General features: G+C 41.2%; 1 protein-coding gene across 1 annotated transcript in view; it reads right to left on the bottom strand.

The window, feature by feature from the left end:
• spon1a (spondin 1a) overlaps positions 1-16,376 on the bottom strand; it is a 226,078-nt gene that overhangs the window by 10,968 nt on the left and 198,734 nt on the right. The window contains exons 9-13 of the mRNA XM_061880688.1: positions 13,577-13,717; positions 3,916-3,991; positions 3,664-3,846; positions 956-1,126; positions 710-877 (exon numbers count right to left, since the gene is read on the bottom strand). Of these exons, the coding sequence (XP_061736672.1) occupies positions 710-877; positions 956-1,126; positions 3,664-3,846; positions 3,916-3,991; positions 13,577-13,717 (739 nt within the window). The remainder of the gene's footprint in view (positions 1-709; positions 878-955; positions 1,127-3,663; positions 3,847-3,915; positions 3,992-13,576; positions 13,718-16,376) is intronic.

Genomic DNA, 16,376 nt, shown 5'->3' with positions numbered 1-16,376 from the left:
GTATATACCGTAATTTACTACCGTATTTTTCGGACTATGTCGCAGTTTTTTTCATAGTTTGACCAGGGGTGGGACTTATACTCAAGAGCGACTTATGTGTGAAAGTATTAACACTTTACAATATCAAATAATATTATTTAGCTCATTCACGTAAGAGACTAGACGTATAAGATGTCTTCGGATTTAGCGATTAGGAGTGACAGATTGTTTGGTAAACGTATAGCATGTTCTATGTGTTATAGTTATTTGAATGACTCTTACCATAATATGTTACGTTAACATACCAGGCACCTTCTATGTTGGTTATTTATGCATCATATAACGTACACTTATTCAGCCTGTTGTTCACTATTCTTTATTTATTTGAAATTGCCTTTCAAATGTCTATTCTTGGTGTTGGGTTTTATCAAATAAATTTCCCCCAAAAATCAGACTTGTACTCCAGTGCGACTTATATATGTTTTTTTTCCTTCTTTATTAAGCATTTTCGGCAGGTGCGACTTATACTCCGGAGCGACTTACACTCGGTACGGTAGTTAGAATGCATCAAAAAGAAAAACATATGTGTTCTTGTCCACCAACAGGATTGTGAATGATAAGAAAAACTCCAAAACAAGTGCAGTTCTCCTGTAACAATCTGTCCCCATCACTATGCACCCTTCACTGTACATACTAATATGTCGAGTAATGCTTTTGAATGCTGACTTACGACATTCTGGCATCATGCACTTCTCCACTTCCAGCACCTCAGCTTCACAAATGGAACCATCTGCAGGAGGCATCTTCACCATGCGCTCCCTCCTCTTCATGCCAAGACCACAAGTGGCGCTGCACACATCCCATTCTCCCCATTCGGTTACCAGGCAGCTGCTGGAAACTGAGAGCAAGAAAAGACATTGATCAAAACAGAGACATAAACATCAGGCTTTGGTCAGATGTTGAGTTTCCCTCTCACAGCATTCCTCGTTGACCACACAGTCTTCTGCCTCTTCCGTGGGCAGAGTGCAGATTGAGCCGTCGTCTGGGAACTGCTTAACGTAACGCTCTCGTGATCGTGTACCCTGGCCACAGGACACGCTGCATGGAGACCAGGTGATCCACTCTGACATCATACAGGTGGATGCATCTAAAGAGTCAAGTGAATTCAACCTTGAGCAAACATGGCAGATGTTCTACAAAGTTGCTATGAATGTAAATAAAAAAGTGTTCTAATTCAGAGGTGTCAAACTTGTTTTTTATTGAGGGCCACACACAATTATGGCTGTGCCATGAGGGCCATGATAATTGATGTGGCAGACTACAAAAATGCAGTGGCGGGCCACGATAAATTGTCAGACCCAATTGAATGACATTGTGGGCCACTATAATGATGTGATGGACCACTTAAAATGACAAGTCCGGGCCACTTTAAATGATTTGAAGAACTACATTGAATGACATGAAGGACCACATTAAATGATGTGGCAGACCACAGTGAATGACATGACAGGCCACGATAAATGGAGTTGCGCGCCAGCCTAAATGATGTGACAGACAACATTTAACACGATGGGCTACATTAAATGATGTGACGGACCACATTAAAGGATGTGACGGACCACAGTGAATGGCATGGATGACCACGATAAATGAAGTGGCGGGCTACTTTTAATGATGTGACAGACATCAATGAATGATATTGCGTGCTACGTTAAATGACATGGCAAGACAATTTAAATTGAGTGGCAGACCAAATTGAATTACATTGTGGGCCACATAAATGACATGACGGACCACTTTAAATGACAAGGCGGACCACATTAAATGATGTGACGGACCACTTTAAATAATGAGGCGGACGACATAAATGAGTGGCAGGTCATTTTAAATTGAGTGGCAGACCAAATTGATTTACATTGTGGGCCACATAAATGACATGACGGACCACTTTAAATGACAAGGCAGACCACATTAAATGATGTGACGGACCACTTTAAATAATGAGGCGGACGACATAAATAAGTGCCAGGTCATTTTAAATTGAGTGACAGACCAAATTGATTTACATTGTGGGCCACATAAATGACATGACGGACCACTTTAAATGACAAGGCGGACCACGTTAAATGATGTGACGGACCACTTTAAATAATGAGGCGGACGACATAAATGAGTGGCAGGTCATTTTAAATTGAGTGGCAGACCAAATTGATTTACATTGTGGGCCACATAAATGACATGACGGACCACTTTAAATGACAAGGCAGACCACATTAAATGATGTGACGGACCACTTTAAATAATGAGGCGGACGACATAAATAAGTGCCAGGTCATTTTAAATTGAGTGACAGACCAAATTGATTTACATTGTGGGCCACATAAATGACATGACGGACCACTTTAAATGACAAGGCGGACCACGTTAAATGATGTGACGGACCACTTTAAATAATGAGGCGGACCACATATATGATGTGGCATGCCATTTTAAATTGAGTGGCAGACCAAACTGAATGACATTGTGGGCCACATTAAATGACGTGACGGACCACATAAAATGACAAGGCGGGCCACATTAAAAATGTGACAAACTACATTGAATGACATGAATGACCACATTAAATGATGTGACGGACCACAGTGAATGGCATGGCTGACACCGATAAATGAAGTGGCGGGCTACTTTTAATGATGTGACAGACATCAATGAATGATATGGTGTGCTACGTTAAATGGAATGGCAGGCCAATTTAAATTGAGTGGCAGACCAAATCGAATTATGTTGTGGGCCACATTAATGACATGACGGACCACGTTAAATGACAAGGTGGACGGACCACATTAAATGATGCGATGGACCACTTTAAATGATGGTGCGGACCACATAAATGATGTGACAGGCCCTTTTAAATTGAGTGGCTGACCAAATTGAATGACATTGTGGGCCACTTTAATGAGGTGACGGACCACTTAAAATGACAAGGCGGGCCACAATAATTGATGTGACGGACTATATTTAATGACATGAAGGACAACATTAAATGATGTGGCGCCCAACAGTGACATGACAGGCCACAATAAATGGAGTGGCTCGCCAGCCTAAATGATGTGACAGACCACATATGACATGATGCGCTACATTAAATGACGTGACGGACCACAGTGAATGGCATGGCTGACCAAAATAAATGAAGTGGCGGGCTACTTTTAAGGATTTGACAGATATCAGTGAGTGACATGGTGGGCTACGTTAAATGATGTGGCAGGCCAATTTAAATTGAGTGGCAGACTAAATCAGATGACATGGCGGGCCAAAATAAATGAAGTTGCGGGCCACTTTAAATGTTGTGACAGACATCATTGAATGACATGGTGGGCTACATTAAATGACGTGACAGACCACTTTAAATGACGAGGCTGACCGCAATAAATAATGTGACGGAGCACGTTGAATGACGTGGTGGGCCAGAACTGTTCTAATATATCCAACAAAGTCCAGCCTTCACTTAGTAAACTAGCAATGCAGATATAAAAGTAATCACAAAAACTCAATAAAACCAGAGAGGGAGATTCAGGTGTCATCATTCAATATTGCACGTCTGGAAAAATTACTTAATCGTTCATGTCAATCTACATAAATAAAACTCCTCAGTGATCTTGCACGTGAACATACTGTACGTACCCTCATCGCTGCATCCCGGCCCCATGCAAGGCTCAAAATCCTGTGTGTGCGGACACGGAACGCTGAGGTCCAACTGGGCCTTGAGCATCCTTTGCCTCATCCGCTTGCCCTTTTCACAAGTGGCTGAGCTGCAAGCCGACCATGGAGACCAATTGGAGTAGATGCACGTCTCCGGGGTGTCATCTGCAGGGGTGAATACATCACAAATATGCGTTCAATCTAGTGTAAAAGGGAAATGGTGTAGATCCAGACCTTCGTCTTTCTCCTCCTGGGCAATGTCTGCCACAATGTCATCCACGTTGTCTGGGACAATGTTGCACTGCTCTCCCTGTGGACATGAACATTATTTTGAACTTTTCTGTGACTGAACAATATAATAAGTGCCTGTACATTAACTATGACGGCAGAAAATAACGTGTTAACCAGTTGGAAGGTAAAGTGAATGGATCGCAGAGAGAGTGATCACAAATTCCCCAAGCTGCCTGTAGATGCCACTAAAGGTCTTCAGTCTACCAGCTGTGTGCATGAAATGTTTTCACCTTTAGCAAAAATTGATAAAGGTTGCAGAAAAACATCATGCTGACACGCATCAAAGCTTAATGGTGGCAGTTCCTTGTTTTGGACTCAATCAGTGCAAACTGGGGCCTTTGTCAAGGTACAGAGATATAAAGTTATTTCAAAATAAATCAATGTCTTGGCCAATTCCTCTTTGTTGATTGGATGATTTGTTGAATGTTACTCTTTTGGTTAAGTATGACACATACAATTATCAAAACACTGGACGAAGATGTGTTAGGATATTAATGACAATATGTTCAGCATTTTTTTTTTAAATGATTAATTTTGAAGGCATGCACTCTTTTAAACCAGTGGTCCCCAACCTTTTTGTAGCTGCGGACCAGTCAACGCTTGATAATTTTCCCCGCGGCTCGGTGGAGGGGTGGGTTGGTGCACTAATTGTAAGTGTATCTTGTGTTTTTTATGTTGATTTAATAAAAAATAAAAAATAAAATAATAAAACATTCTTCTGCGGCCCGGAACCATTCCCGGTGGTTGGGGACCACTGTTTTAAACCATTTCAACGCTTGTTAATTTTTCCCTAATTGTAAGTGTATCTTGTGTTTTTTATGTTGATTTAATAAAAAAATAAAATAAAATAAAATAAAAATAATAATAATAAAAAATTCTTCTGCGGCCCGGTACCATTCCCGGTGGTTGGGGACCACTGTTTTAAAACATTTCAACGCTTGATAATTTTTCCCGCGGCTCGGTGGAGGGGTGGGTTGGTGCACTAATTGTAAGTGTATCTTGTGTTTTTTATGTTGATTTAATAAAAATAAAAAATAAAAAATAATAATAATAAAACATTCTTCTGCGGCCCAGTACCATTCGAGCCGCGCGGCCCGGTGGTTGGGGACCACTGTTTTAAACCATTTCAAAGGAGTCTTAAAAGCTTCTGCAAATTATGGAACACTCTAATTAACTACTAACTCAGTACATTTTGCATGTATGGAGAAAGAGTAATAGTCATACTCTTCCTCAGGGTCCCCCTCTTTTTCATGGAAAAAGCTCATTAATACTGAAAACAAATAACACAATCAAAAAATCTAATTTCAAATCTTCCGGACTGTATTTTGACCAAGATTCAATTCCAGTACCACCACTTTTAGTAACAAGCACTAACGGTGTGTGCCATAAGGCCCAGTGAAACTGCTAAGGGAATTGTTTCATTAGGCGACTTGTCCAGGGTGGATGGATATTCTAATCAGTGACAAAGCAGAAAGCGGCCCCACATATATTTGTGGTAAGACATAGATTCCTTTATTGTTGTCGTAAATAAAGACAACAGCATTTATTTAAAGCACAAGGAAAAAACAATAAAAAAGTATACAGAATAAATAAATACTAAGACAATAAATGTAATAATGTAATACAAGACAATAAGATGAACATGTGCAAACATTCGGGCCTTTTGGCACAAAATCAGGCGAGGTCAGCAAGAACACTGAAACTGAAGATGATCTTTCACCTTTCCAGCATGACAAAGACGACAAGCACACAACTAAATCAACAAAACAATTGCTTCTTTAGAGACCATTAAAGTTATAAATAGGGCAGCTGGGCAGCCAGAGGCCAGACCTAAAACCAATGAAACCTGTGTTGTGACCTGAAATGTGATGTTGACAAGACATGCCCTCAAAATCTGAACAACTGAAAGTGTAACGGAGGCTAGCTAGTGAGGCTGGACAATGTGTACGCTGGTAATCCTAATTTCATGACTACCCTAAAATCTAGTGCTGGACACCGAGTTAACAGCTTAGGCTTTTTATCTTGGTGTCTAGCACGCTCGATTCTCTGGAATCCCAGGCGGACCAGAATCAGGTGCTGAACCAGGCGGGTTACAGTGGTGCTGACCTTTAGATGCTCTCGAGTTTAACCCTCGGTTGCTATATTGGTACTGTCTTTTTAAACATGTTATGTTGTTTTATTTTACAACTGTATTACATATCTTATCTAAAAGATATAGACATGTAAATACTTATTTTAATATTGGTATCATTTCTTGTACGAGTATTATAGTAGGGATATAGAAAGACTGTCCATCTCCTCAGTCTAGTGAAGATCTTTTTTGAGCTTTCTCTTGTACTCCGCTTCGAGGTGAGCTGTTGAAACTTGTCAAAGTTTACAGAACAAGGCAGAACACTTTAGAATTTGGAGCTAAACTTTTCCCAGAGCACAATAACCAAGAGAAGGGAGCTACGGCTTTTAGCTAAATTACATAGATTCTCAGATGATCGATATCCCGGCTGTTTTTTTTGTCATAGACATTTTACTTTGCATCGTCAATTTCCTTCATGAAACGACTTTGTGGCATGTTGTTGCCGAGTTCGATGTTCCAGGGATGCGTCGACAATGAACACAGCGTAAGGTAAGAATTGATTAATTTATTAAAGTAACAAAGGGAGCTAAAGAACAAAAATACTGGAGCTAATAGAAAAACAAACAAAGGACGCTAACATAAAAACTAGGAATAGCAAACAGAAAAAACTAGAACTGGCACGAAGGCAGACAAAAGAAAAAAACAAATCATCAGCGTGAGAGCTGGAGTAGAAGCAAAAGAATAGCGTGAAAAGCTAGCGAGAATATACATACGGTAGTGGTCGTCTCTGTTGTACGTAGGCAAATTAGGAACCCAGGCTGAAGTAACAAAAGGAGCGAGCTTAAATAAGGAAGGTGATTAGTACAACGGGTGGGCAGGGACCGTGAGTAGCAGGGGAAAACAATCTGAAACCATGGTGACGGACTAAACAGAAACAAAGGAGGTCGAACTACAAAACGTGATACAGAAAAGGAACAACAAACAAGAAATATGTAACGATCAGAGTGGCGGATCGCAACACTTCATCCACCATATCTGTCAAGGGTCACATCTGCATCATCCATCTACCACCTCCATCCACACTTCTGCTGCACCAACCTGGACCTTTGGATTAGACCTGGTTTATATATATATATATATATATATATATGTATATATATATATGTATATATATATATATATATATATATATATTAGGGGTGTGGGAAAAATCGATTCGAATACGAATCAAATCGTTTACGTTGTGCGATTCAGAATTTTTTTTATTTTTTTTATTATTTTAATTTTAAATGTTTTATTTTTTTTGTATTTATTTTTTTATCAATCCAACAAACCACTACACAGCAATACCATAACAATGCAGTCCAATTCCAAAACCAAACCTGACCCAGCAACACTCAGAACTGCAATAAACAGAGCAATTGAGAGGAGACAAACACGACACAGAACAAACCAAAAGTACTGAAACAAAAATGAATATTATCAACAACAGTATCAATATTAGTTATAATTTCAGCATAGTAGTGATTAAAAACTCCCTCACTGACATTATCATTAGACATTTATAAAAATAATAAAAAAAGAACAATAGTGTCACAGTGGCTTACACTTGCATCGCATCTCATAAGCTTGACAACACACTGTGTCCAATGTTTTCACAAAGATAAAATAAGTCAGATTTTTGGTTCGTTTAATAGTTAAAACAAATTTACATTATTGCAATCAGTAGATAAAACATTGTCCTTTACAATTATAAAAGTGTTTTTTGTAAAAATCTACTACTCTGCTAGCATGTCAGCAGACTGGGGTGGATCCTGCTGAAATCCTATGTATTGAATGAATACAGAATCGTTTTGATTCGAAAAAATATCGTTTTTGAATCGAGAATCGAATCGAATCGAAAAAATCGATATATTATCAAATCGTGACCCCAACAATTGATATTGAATCGAATCGTGGGACACCCAAAGATTCACAGCCCTAATATATATATAAATGATAAATGGGTTGTACTTGTATAGCGCTTTTCTACCTTCAAGGTACTCAAAGCGCTTTGACACTACTTCCACATTTACCCATTCACACGCTGATGGAGGGAGCTGCCATGCAAGGCGCTAACCAGCACCCATCAGGAGCAAGGGCGAAGTGTCTTGCTCAGGACACAACGGACGTGACGAAGTTGGTACTAGGTGGGATTTGAACCAGGGGCCCGCGGGTTGCGCACGGCCACTCTGCCACTGCGCCACGCCGCCCCTATATATATATATATATATATATATATATATATATATATATATATATATATATATATATATATATATATATATATATATATGTATATATATACATACATATATATATATGTTTGTGTGCATTAAAACACATGCAAACTAGATAGCACACGCACAGCTGATCTACTGAGCTCGTTCGCAGAGAATTGGGTCTCGAAAGTGAACAAAATAAGAAACAAATTAAATCAAGCTTTTCTGTCTTCATGGGTTTTGCAGAATATAACCTGATCATCAAAACTGCCCACAAAACTGGGAGGATAAAATGCTAATTTTATTTAGAATCTCCAAACTAGCAGTTGTGCAGAAAGAAGGCAATCACGCTGCAGCTCCGTTTTACGTATGCTTGTTAACAAATATGGGCCGTCAAATATTAAACAATAATGTTATAGCTCCTGAATGACTTTTAAGGGCTGATTAAAACACATTTAATTGATGCGCAGTATGTTAGCTGCCGTTATTCTATGATGTTCGTTTTTTTATTCATATAAAAAAAACTTCTTGCAATATTATTTTCTTGGGACTGCAACATTTAGTCCCGCAGTTAGTGTTAGCATCTCCTAGGACGCACATTCAGCGCACTGGACAAGTGGATTTATGACTGCTTGTAAAAAGCCCCAAAAAATGTGGTATATATCTGCTGCATGTTTCAAAACATAACAAAATGCCACAGATCAGATTATGATAACATGAATGCGCAGTAAAAAGGTGTCTCCGTGGTGAAAGCTGAGTAAAACCCACACAAAACTCCATCCAAATAGCCACTTTTTGCACTTGTTATCAATTGTACACACAGTTTTACTACATCACACGCAACATGCCCATTAATAGTTGACACACTTTTATAGCTTGTACACGCTATTTAAAGTTAAAGTTAAAGTTAAAGTACCAATTATTGTCACACACACACTAGGTGTGGTGAAATTTGTCCCCTGCATTTGACTCATCCCCTTGATCACCCGCCGGGTAGTGAGGGGAGCAGTGGGCAGCAGTGGGCAGCAGCGGTGCCACGTCCAGGAATCATGTATGGTGATTTAACCCCCAATTCCAACGCTTGATGCTGAGTGCCAAGCAGGGAGGCAATGGGTCCCATTTTTATAGTCTTTGGTATGACTCGGCCGGGATTTGAACTCACAACCTACCGATCTCAGGGCGGACACTCTAACCACTAGGCCACTGAGTAGGTGTGTTAGTGTGTGTTATTAGGATTTTAGTAGATCAGGCTCTAACTGTAGAAAAACTATTTAAGTACCCCCACTGCTAACCCGCTTATTGCGATATAGTCTTATCTTTAAATATTATGGAAATGTTGTCTTCATAATATTTTTCATGCTTATATATGTTCTACTCAATTGGGCCATATACAGGTGTACATGCAACTTTGATCTTTGCCCCTGAGATTTACTTTGCTTTTTAAAAGCCTACTGAAATGAGATTTTCTTATTTAAACGGGGATAGCAGGTCCATTCTATGTGTCATACTTGATCATTTCGCGATATTGCCATATTTTTGCTGAAAGGATTTAGTAGAGAACATCGACAATATAGTTCGCAACTTTTGGTGCTGATAAAAAAGCCTTGCCTTTACCGGAAGTAGCAGACGATGTGCGCGTGACGTCACAGATTGTGGAGCTCCTCACATCCTCACATTTATTATAATCATGGCCACCAGCAGCGAGAGCGATTCGGACCGAGAAAGCGACAATTTCCCCATTAATTTGAGCGAGGATAAAGATTTGTGGATGAGTAAAGTGAGAGTGAAGGACTAGAAAAAAACAAACAAACAAAAAACACTGTACAGTGGGTGCGATTCCGATGTTATTAGACAAATTTACTAGGATAATTCTGGAAAATCTCTTATCTGCTTATTGTGTTACTACTGTTTTAGTGAGATTATATGGTCGTACCTGTACAACCTGAAGGTCGGCCCTGCACCTTTCTTCAGCACCAGTCAAAGGGTGGTGGAAATGGCCATCTCCACCCTTCGCAAGAGACCCTCTTCGAAACACGATCTTTCGAAATGGTCGCTGCATAATACACTTTACTTTGTGTGTGTGTGTGGTCCAATCCAACCGTGTTCGCTTGACCGCTCTTTTCCATAGTAAAACTTCACCGTCATCTTTCGGGAATGTAAACAATGAAACACAGGCTGTGTTTGTGTTGCTAAAGGCTGCCGCAATACACCGCTTCCCACATACAGCTTTCTTCTTTGATGTCTCCATTATTCATTGAACAAATTGCAAAAGATTCACGAACACAAATGTCCATAATACTGTGGAATTATGCAATGAAAACAGCTGGAACAAAATGTCCTCTACAATCCGTGACGTCACACACACACGTCGACGTTTCAGCAGGATACTTCGGCGCGAAATTTAAAATTGCAATTTAGTAAACTAACCCGGTCGTATTAGCATGTGTTGCAATGTTAAGATTTCATCATTGATATATAAACTACCAGATTGCATGGTCGGTAGTAGTGGGTTTCAGTAGGCCTTTAAACTCTAACAACGCCACACCTCCTCGTCTGCACTATTTGATCTTCTTTGCTTTGTGAATGTTGTCTGTCTATCTGTGTTGGCCCTGCGATGAGGTGGCGACTTGTCCAGGGTGTACCCCGCCTTCCGCCCGATTGTAGCTGAGATAGGCGCCAGTGCCCCCCGCGACCCCAAAAGGGAATAAGCGGTAGAAAATGGATGGATGGATGCTTTGCTGGTGTACGAAAGTATAATAAAGAGAAGCCAATTTCACTTTTATGTTAGTTCTAATTTGCTTTAAGTAGGAGTGGGACAGTGCATTAGATGCGGGTAATAAAACCTGCACCTGTAATAGTGTAGCCATGAAGGCAGTAGTGTGTTGTGTAAGTTCAGTTTAAATTAACATAAACTTTAAAGCAGGAAATCAATATGCAAAGTTTAAAGTGGAACTGCACTTTCTTCGGAATTTTACCAATCGCTATCGTAATCATTATGAAAGACATGACGACGGATGTATCTTTTTTTTTAATGCATGCTAAATATTAAATAAATGCGATCAAAGGTCAGCCTGCAGTGCTTAGAGTGTCCGCCCTGAGATCGGTAGGTTTGGAGTTCAAACCCCGGCCGAGTCATACCAAAGACTATAAAAATGGGACCCATTACCTCCCTGCTTGGCACTCAGCATCAAGGGTTGGAATTGGGGGTTAAATCACCATAAATGGTTCCCGGGCGCAGCACCGCTGCTGCCTACTGCTCCCTTCACTTCCCAGGGGGTGATCAAGGGGATGGGTCAAATGCAGAGGACAAATTTCACAACACCTAGTGTTTGTGTGACAATCATTGGTACTTTAACTTTAACAATGGAGCTTATGGGAGCCGTTCAGTACTGAGAAAAGATCCCCTAAAGAAACATCTAAATACCCACTTTTGGGTTTTTTATACATGATGTAAGTACAGTATGTAATGTAGTTACAAGCACATTTATAATAACATTTAATATTTACAATTTTTTATCATTTAAAGCCTACAAAAACACATCACAACGTTTAGCTTTTTTTTTGCTTTTCTTAATCACTGATTATGACTCACTGCAGACTTTATGAGAGGCAACAAACATAATAAAACATCAGTTACTGTATAAAGTCTGCTGTCATTAGGATGTGGACTGCTAGGATGTTCATATATTCAGATTTAGATGGAAAATGTCTCATGATCCTTAAGAAGAAACAGGGGGGGGGTGCGGTGAACAAGTGCTTCTTGTGTCGCCCTTGCCATTTCCAGGTTATACAGTGTATGGCTGTCAACCTGTTTCAATAAACTTAAAAGGGAGCCAGGAAATGAGGAAGCAGCTGATCAGTTGATGATGTAAACATCGACACACAGAAAGTGATCATGTCTCCGTTAGCACTTATAATAACAATATCACTAATACTTGGTTAATATTCAAGTCACAAAAAGTAATTGGAGTATTATTGGAGATTTTTGAACGGTCATTTATCGGATTTCATGGAAGGAATAGTGGAGCTCTCATTGGCTCCGCTGTAAGCAGACTTTTATTTACGTTTATTTAATATTTAGTAAGCATTTTAAAAAATCTATCCGTCGTCATATCTTTCAAAATGATTGTGAACGATAGGCACAATTCCAAATAAAAGTGTGGTTCCACTTTAAGTTGCATGAAATGACCTCAATATCTCTATACCTCACACTATATTATTGTAGTATTGTTGGACTGTGTGTCTGGACGGTGACGTCAAGGCTGCTCAAATTATAAAATAAATAACCAGTGATTCAAATTATAAAAGCAACAATGCACTGCCATGTCCTTTCACACATGATGGATCACATCTGATGGTGACCACACACAACAAATAAACACAGAGCTAAGAGAAGTATTGATAGCGAAACGGTAATAATTGAAATGGTAATGTAAAGTATGATTGACTTTTATTGTCATGACTCAGGACCATGCATAAATGACATGTTGCTTTTGTTCTTAAGTGCAAAACAACTGATATAATTTGTATGTATTAAATATGATAATGAATAACCTGAAGCTGATGAGACGCCGGGCTTCTTAAGCCAGAGCAAACCTGTGATCCGGGCCAGAACGTAGCGGCCTGTTCCCGTGCAGTAAGTTGACATCTCTAGCTCTGTGCTCACTTTCTCTCGAGCTGTGTTTTCTCCTCCTCCGTGTTCATTTGTTTCGGTCCCCTAGGGGGGAGGGTTGCCCACATATGTGGTCCTCTCCAAGGTTTCTCATAGTCATCATGGTCGACGTCCCACTGGGGTGAGTTTTTCCTTGCCCTTATGTGGGCCCTACCGAGGATGTTGTTGTGGTTTGTGCAGCACTTTGAGGCACTTGTGATTTAGGGCTATATAAATAAACATTGATTGATTGATTCCCGGGTCTTTCCAGCAGCATTCATCCATTCCCTGATTATGAGATGTGTGTCTCGTCCCCCCGTATCCCTCTGGTTCCCTAGCTTTCCTTTTGTATCTCGACCTCCCACCTGGACACTGACTTTTGACGCCTCGCTCTTGCCCCTGACCTCCTGGCTGTCCCTGGATCTCCAAGTTTGCCCCCTTGGACTTCCGCCTCTCGCTCAACACTCCTGGTAACACTCAGTTAATTGCTACACATAGTCACACCATACACATATTTGGATCCAGTTCACACTTCATTATATTGTATTTAATCAATCGAGCTAAAACGACGTCCCTGCATCTCTGCCGTCTCCTTTCTCCCCCCCATTACCAACAACATACCTTTCTGGCGATACGCTCCACCATGACTCGTGCCACAGGACTGATTGCGCCCCCTTCAGGGTCATAAAATGGACTTTGAGGGTGTTCCAGACTGGTCAGAGAACGGATCTTATCCTGAGGCAGAGAGGGCTTGTTGGGAGACTGAAAAATGAGAAACATATATGGAAGAGAAACAACGATTATTATATTTTTGAAACTAGAACTACAGTGGAACTTCAATTTCTGAACCCCTCTATATGTAAACTTTTCAATCTACAGACTTATAGATTGTGCCATATCTGCGTTTGTGTGCGAACCATATCTTGGTGTACGAATGTTTCATTTATTCATTTATTTTATTCGCTGCTGGAAGCCTTAGTAGAGGCAGAGCTCCCTACATCAAATCATGTTTACGCAGTCCATTACTTAGTCGCCACTCCTCAGTGTTTCACCATGTGTGTTCCTTTTTCTCAACACTCACCAAATGTTGTCTATAGTTTTATTTAGTATTATTTCAAAAAAGCCAAAAGGAGGAATTCGCCGTGGACTTAAAAAGGAGTACTTGCAAGGATTTTGCCAATAAAGACAACATCATGGGTCACCACAGACCAATTTTAAAACAGCTAAAATCAAGGCACTTTGAACAAATTGCTGGTGCAGCGAGGATGAAGTGAGACCCAGCTGGATCTCAGTGATACCAACACTAAACACAAAGAGGAAGAGATTAAAACCCCGGAAGAAAAGACTGCCATTCCTCCCGGGGCCCTCCTCTTGCTCCCTTCTGCGCCTCGTATCTTGTCTCTGCATTCATCTTCTCTTGTTGCTTGCATGCCACAAATATTCGCCGAAACAAGGTAAAAAAAACATTTTACTTTTTTTTCTTTGTAGCAAAATGTTTTTAACGTTTTTGAGAGTGCACGCCGTGTGTGTGTCATGGTCCACGTCTTGGACCATGTCATATTCTGGTTTTGTTTCTGTTTTGTTATCATCCTGTGTTGTATTCGACGTCTTTGGTTCCCAGTGGCACTTCCTGTTTGGTTCCTGTTGTCATGGTTACTCATTTAGTGTCACCTTTTTCTTGTTTGTCGTCACACACCTGATTTGATTAATTATCTCCTTATTTAAGACCGCCCTTGTTTGTCATTCGTTCTTGGACTCTTGCTTGCTACACGCAACAGCTGACGGCGCTCTTCCAACATTGTGGTAAATCTATTTTTGTATCCTTATTAGCTTATATGCTATTTTGTTTGTTTATGTCCCTAGCTTCCACGCTAGCGCCCTTTGTTCTTTCTAGCTCCCAAGCTAGTTCTGTTGGTTTTTGGTTAGTGCCTTTGTGCAAGTGTTTTTTTTTCTTAGTTTGTTTTATTATATAAATAAATTCTTATCCCTACCCTCACGCTGTTTTCCATCTTCCGCTGCACCCACGAGAGAACATCTCGTCACCACAATGCCACCGAGACGTCACAGAAGAGTCCAAGCAAGTAAACGTTCTCTCGCAGCCGAAATAGAGGCATTTGATGAGTTCACGGGGCAGATAGCCCAAACAATGGAGGCAGGGACTTTTCGCCACACGCCAGAGTGGATCTGGGAGCCCGGGCCTCTCCAGGCTTCCCCTGATGCCTCTCGACTCGATGTGGTCCCGCCTCGCCCGGCTCGCACGCGTCGGCAAGGGTGGATGCCAAGAGGAAAGGTTTCGCCTAGCGACAGAGACTCGCTAACCCCGCCATCACTACTTCATGGACACAGCCAGTTCCAACCCACCCAGGACTCATCCTACACATATGGTAATAATTTTTTTTGTCCCTCCTTTTACTCCTCCGGCGTGCCTGTCAGTAACGGGTACTACAGCCGTGACGTCACTCCTCCGATGTCTCCTGAGGGGAGTGAAGATGAGGATTTTTTTTTTAAAGGATTCACTCCCGTTATCGTCCACAAGGGACTGTAATAGTGCTATCAGACACTTTCAGGAGATTTTTTTGCAGTTTTAAACTGACTCTCAGTTTTCTAAAATCCCGCCCCCTGTGACTTTTGCCTCCACCCTGTCTACCTCTTTCTGTTCCTTCCCCCACCCACCCTTGGAGGTAGTTTTAGACCGTGGAGAGCGCGTCTGGCATCCGCTTTTGGAAGGGGGGGCACATGCTGGTAGCTGTGCTACGGAGGTAGCACAGCGGCGTTCAGTCAAGCCTCTTCCTCCAAAAAGACCTCCTCCACCGGTCTTTCGTCCCGCCAGACCGCAACCTCCTGTACGTCCTCCTCCACCGGTATTCCGGTTAGCTCGTCCTAGGCCGCCTCCACCGGCACCACAGCTGGCTGTAGTCAGCCCTGGCCCTAGTCCTTGCCCAAGCCCTAGTATGACTGTTAGTCCTAGTCCTTGCCCAAGCCCAAGTATGACTGTTAGTCCTAGTCCTTGCCCAAGTTCTTGTCCAGGCCCTGGTATGACTGTTAGTCCTAGTCCTTGCCCAGGTCCTAGCCCCAGTCCTAGTCCTAGCCCAAGTCCTAGCCCTGGTCCTAGTCATAGTCTTAGTCATAGTTTTAGTCCTTGTCCTAGTCATAGTCTTGTTCTTAGTCCTTGTTCTAGTCATAGTCTTGTCCTTAGTCCTTGTTCTAGTCATAGTCTTGTTCATAGTCTTAGTCCTTGTCCTAGTCATAGCCATAGTTCGAGTCCTGGTCCCTGTCCTTGTCATAGTCCCAGTCATAGTCCCAGTCTTAGTCATAGACTTAGTCCTAGTCACAGTCGTAGTCCTCGTCATAGTTTGAGTCCAAGTCTTAGTCCGAGTCCATGTCATACTTCTAGTCGAGGTCTGGATCCCACTCTAGCACC

The sequence above is a fragment of the Nerophis ophidion genome, linkage group LG02, assembly GCF_033978795.1.
Source record: "Nerophis ophidion isolate RoL-2023_Sa linkage group LG02, RoL_Noph_v1.0, whole genome shotgun sequence".
NCBI lineage: Eukaryota > Metazoa > Chordata > Actinopteri > Syngnathiformes > Syngnathidae > Nerophis > Nerophis ophidion.
The sequence above is the reverse complement of the archived record's forward strand: the minus strand, read 5'-3'. Positions and strand labels throughout refer to the sequence as shown.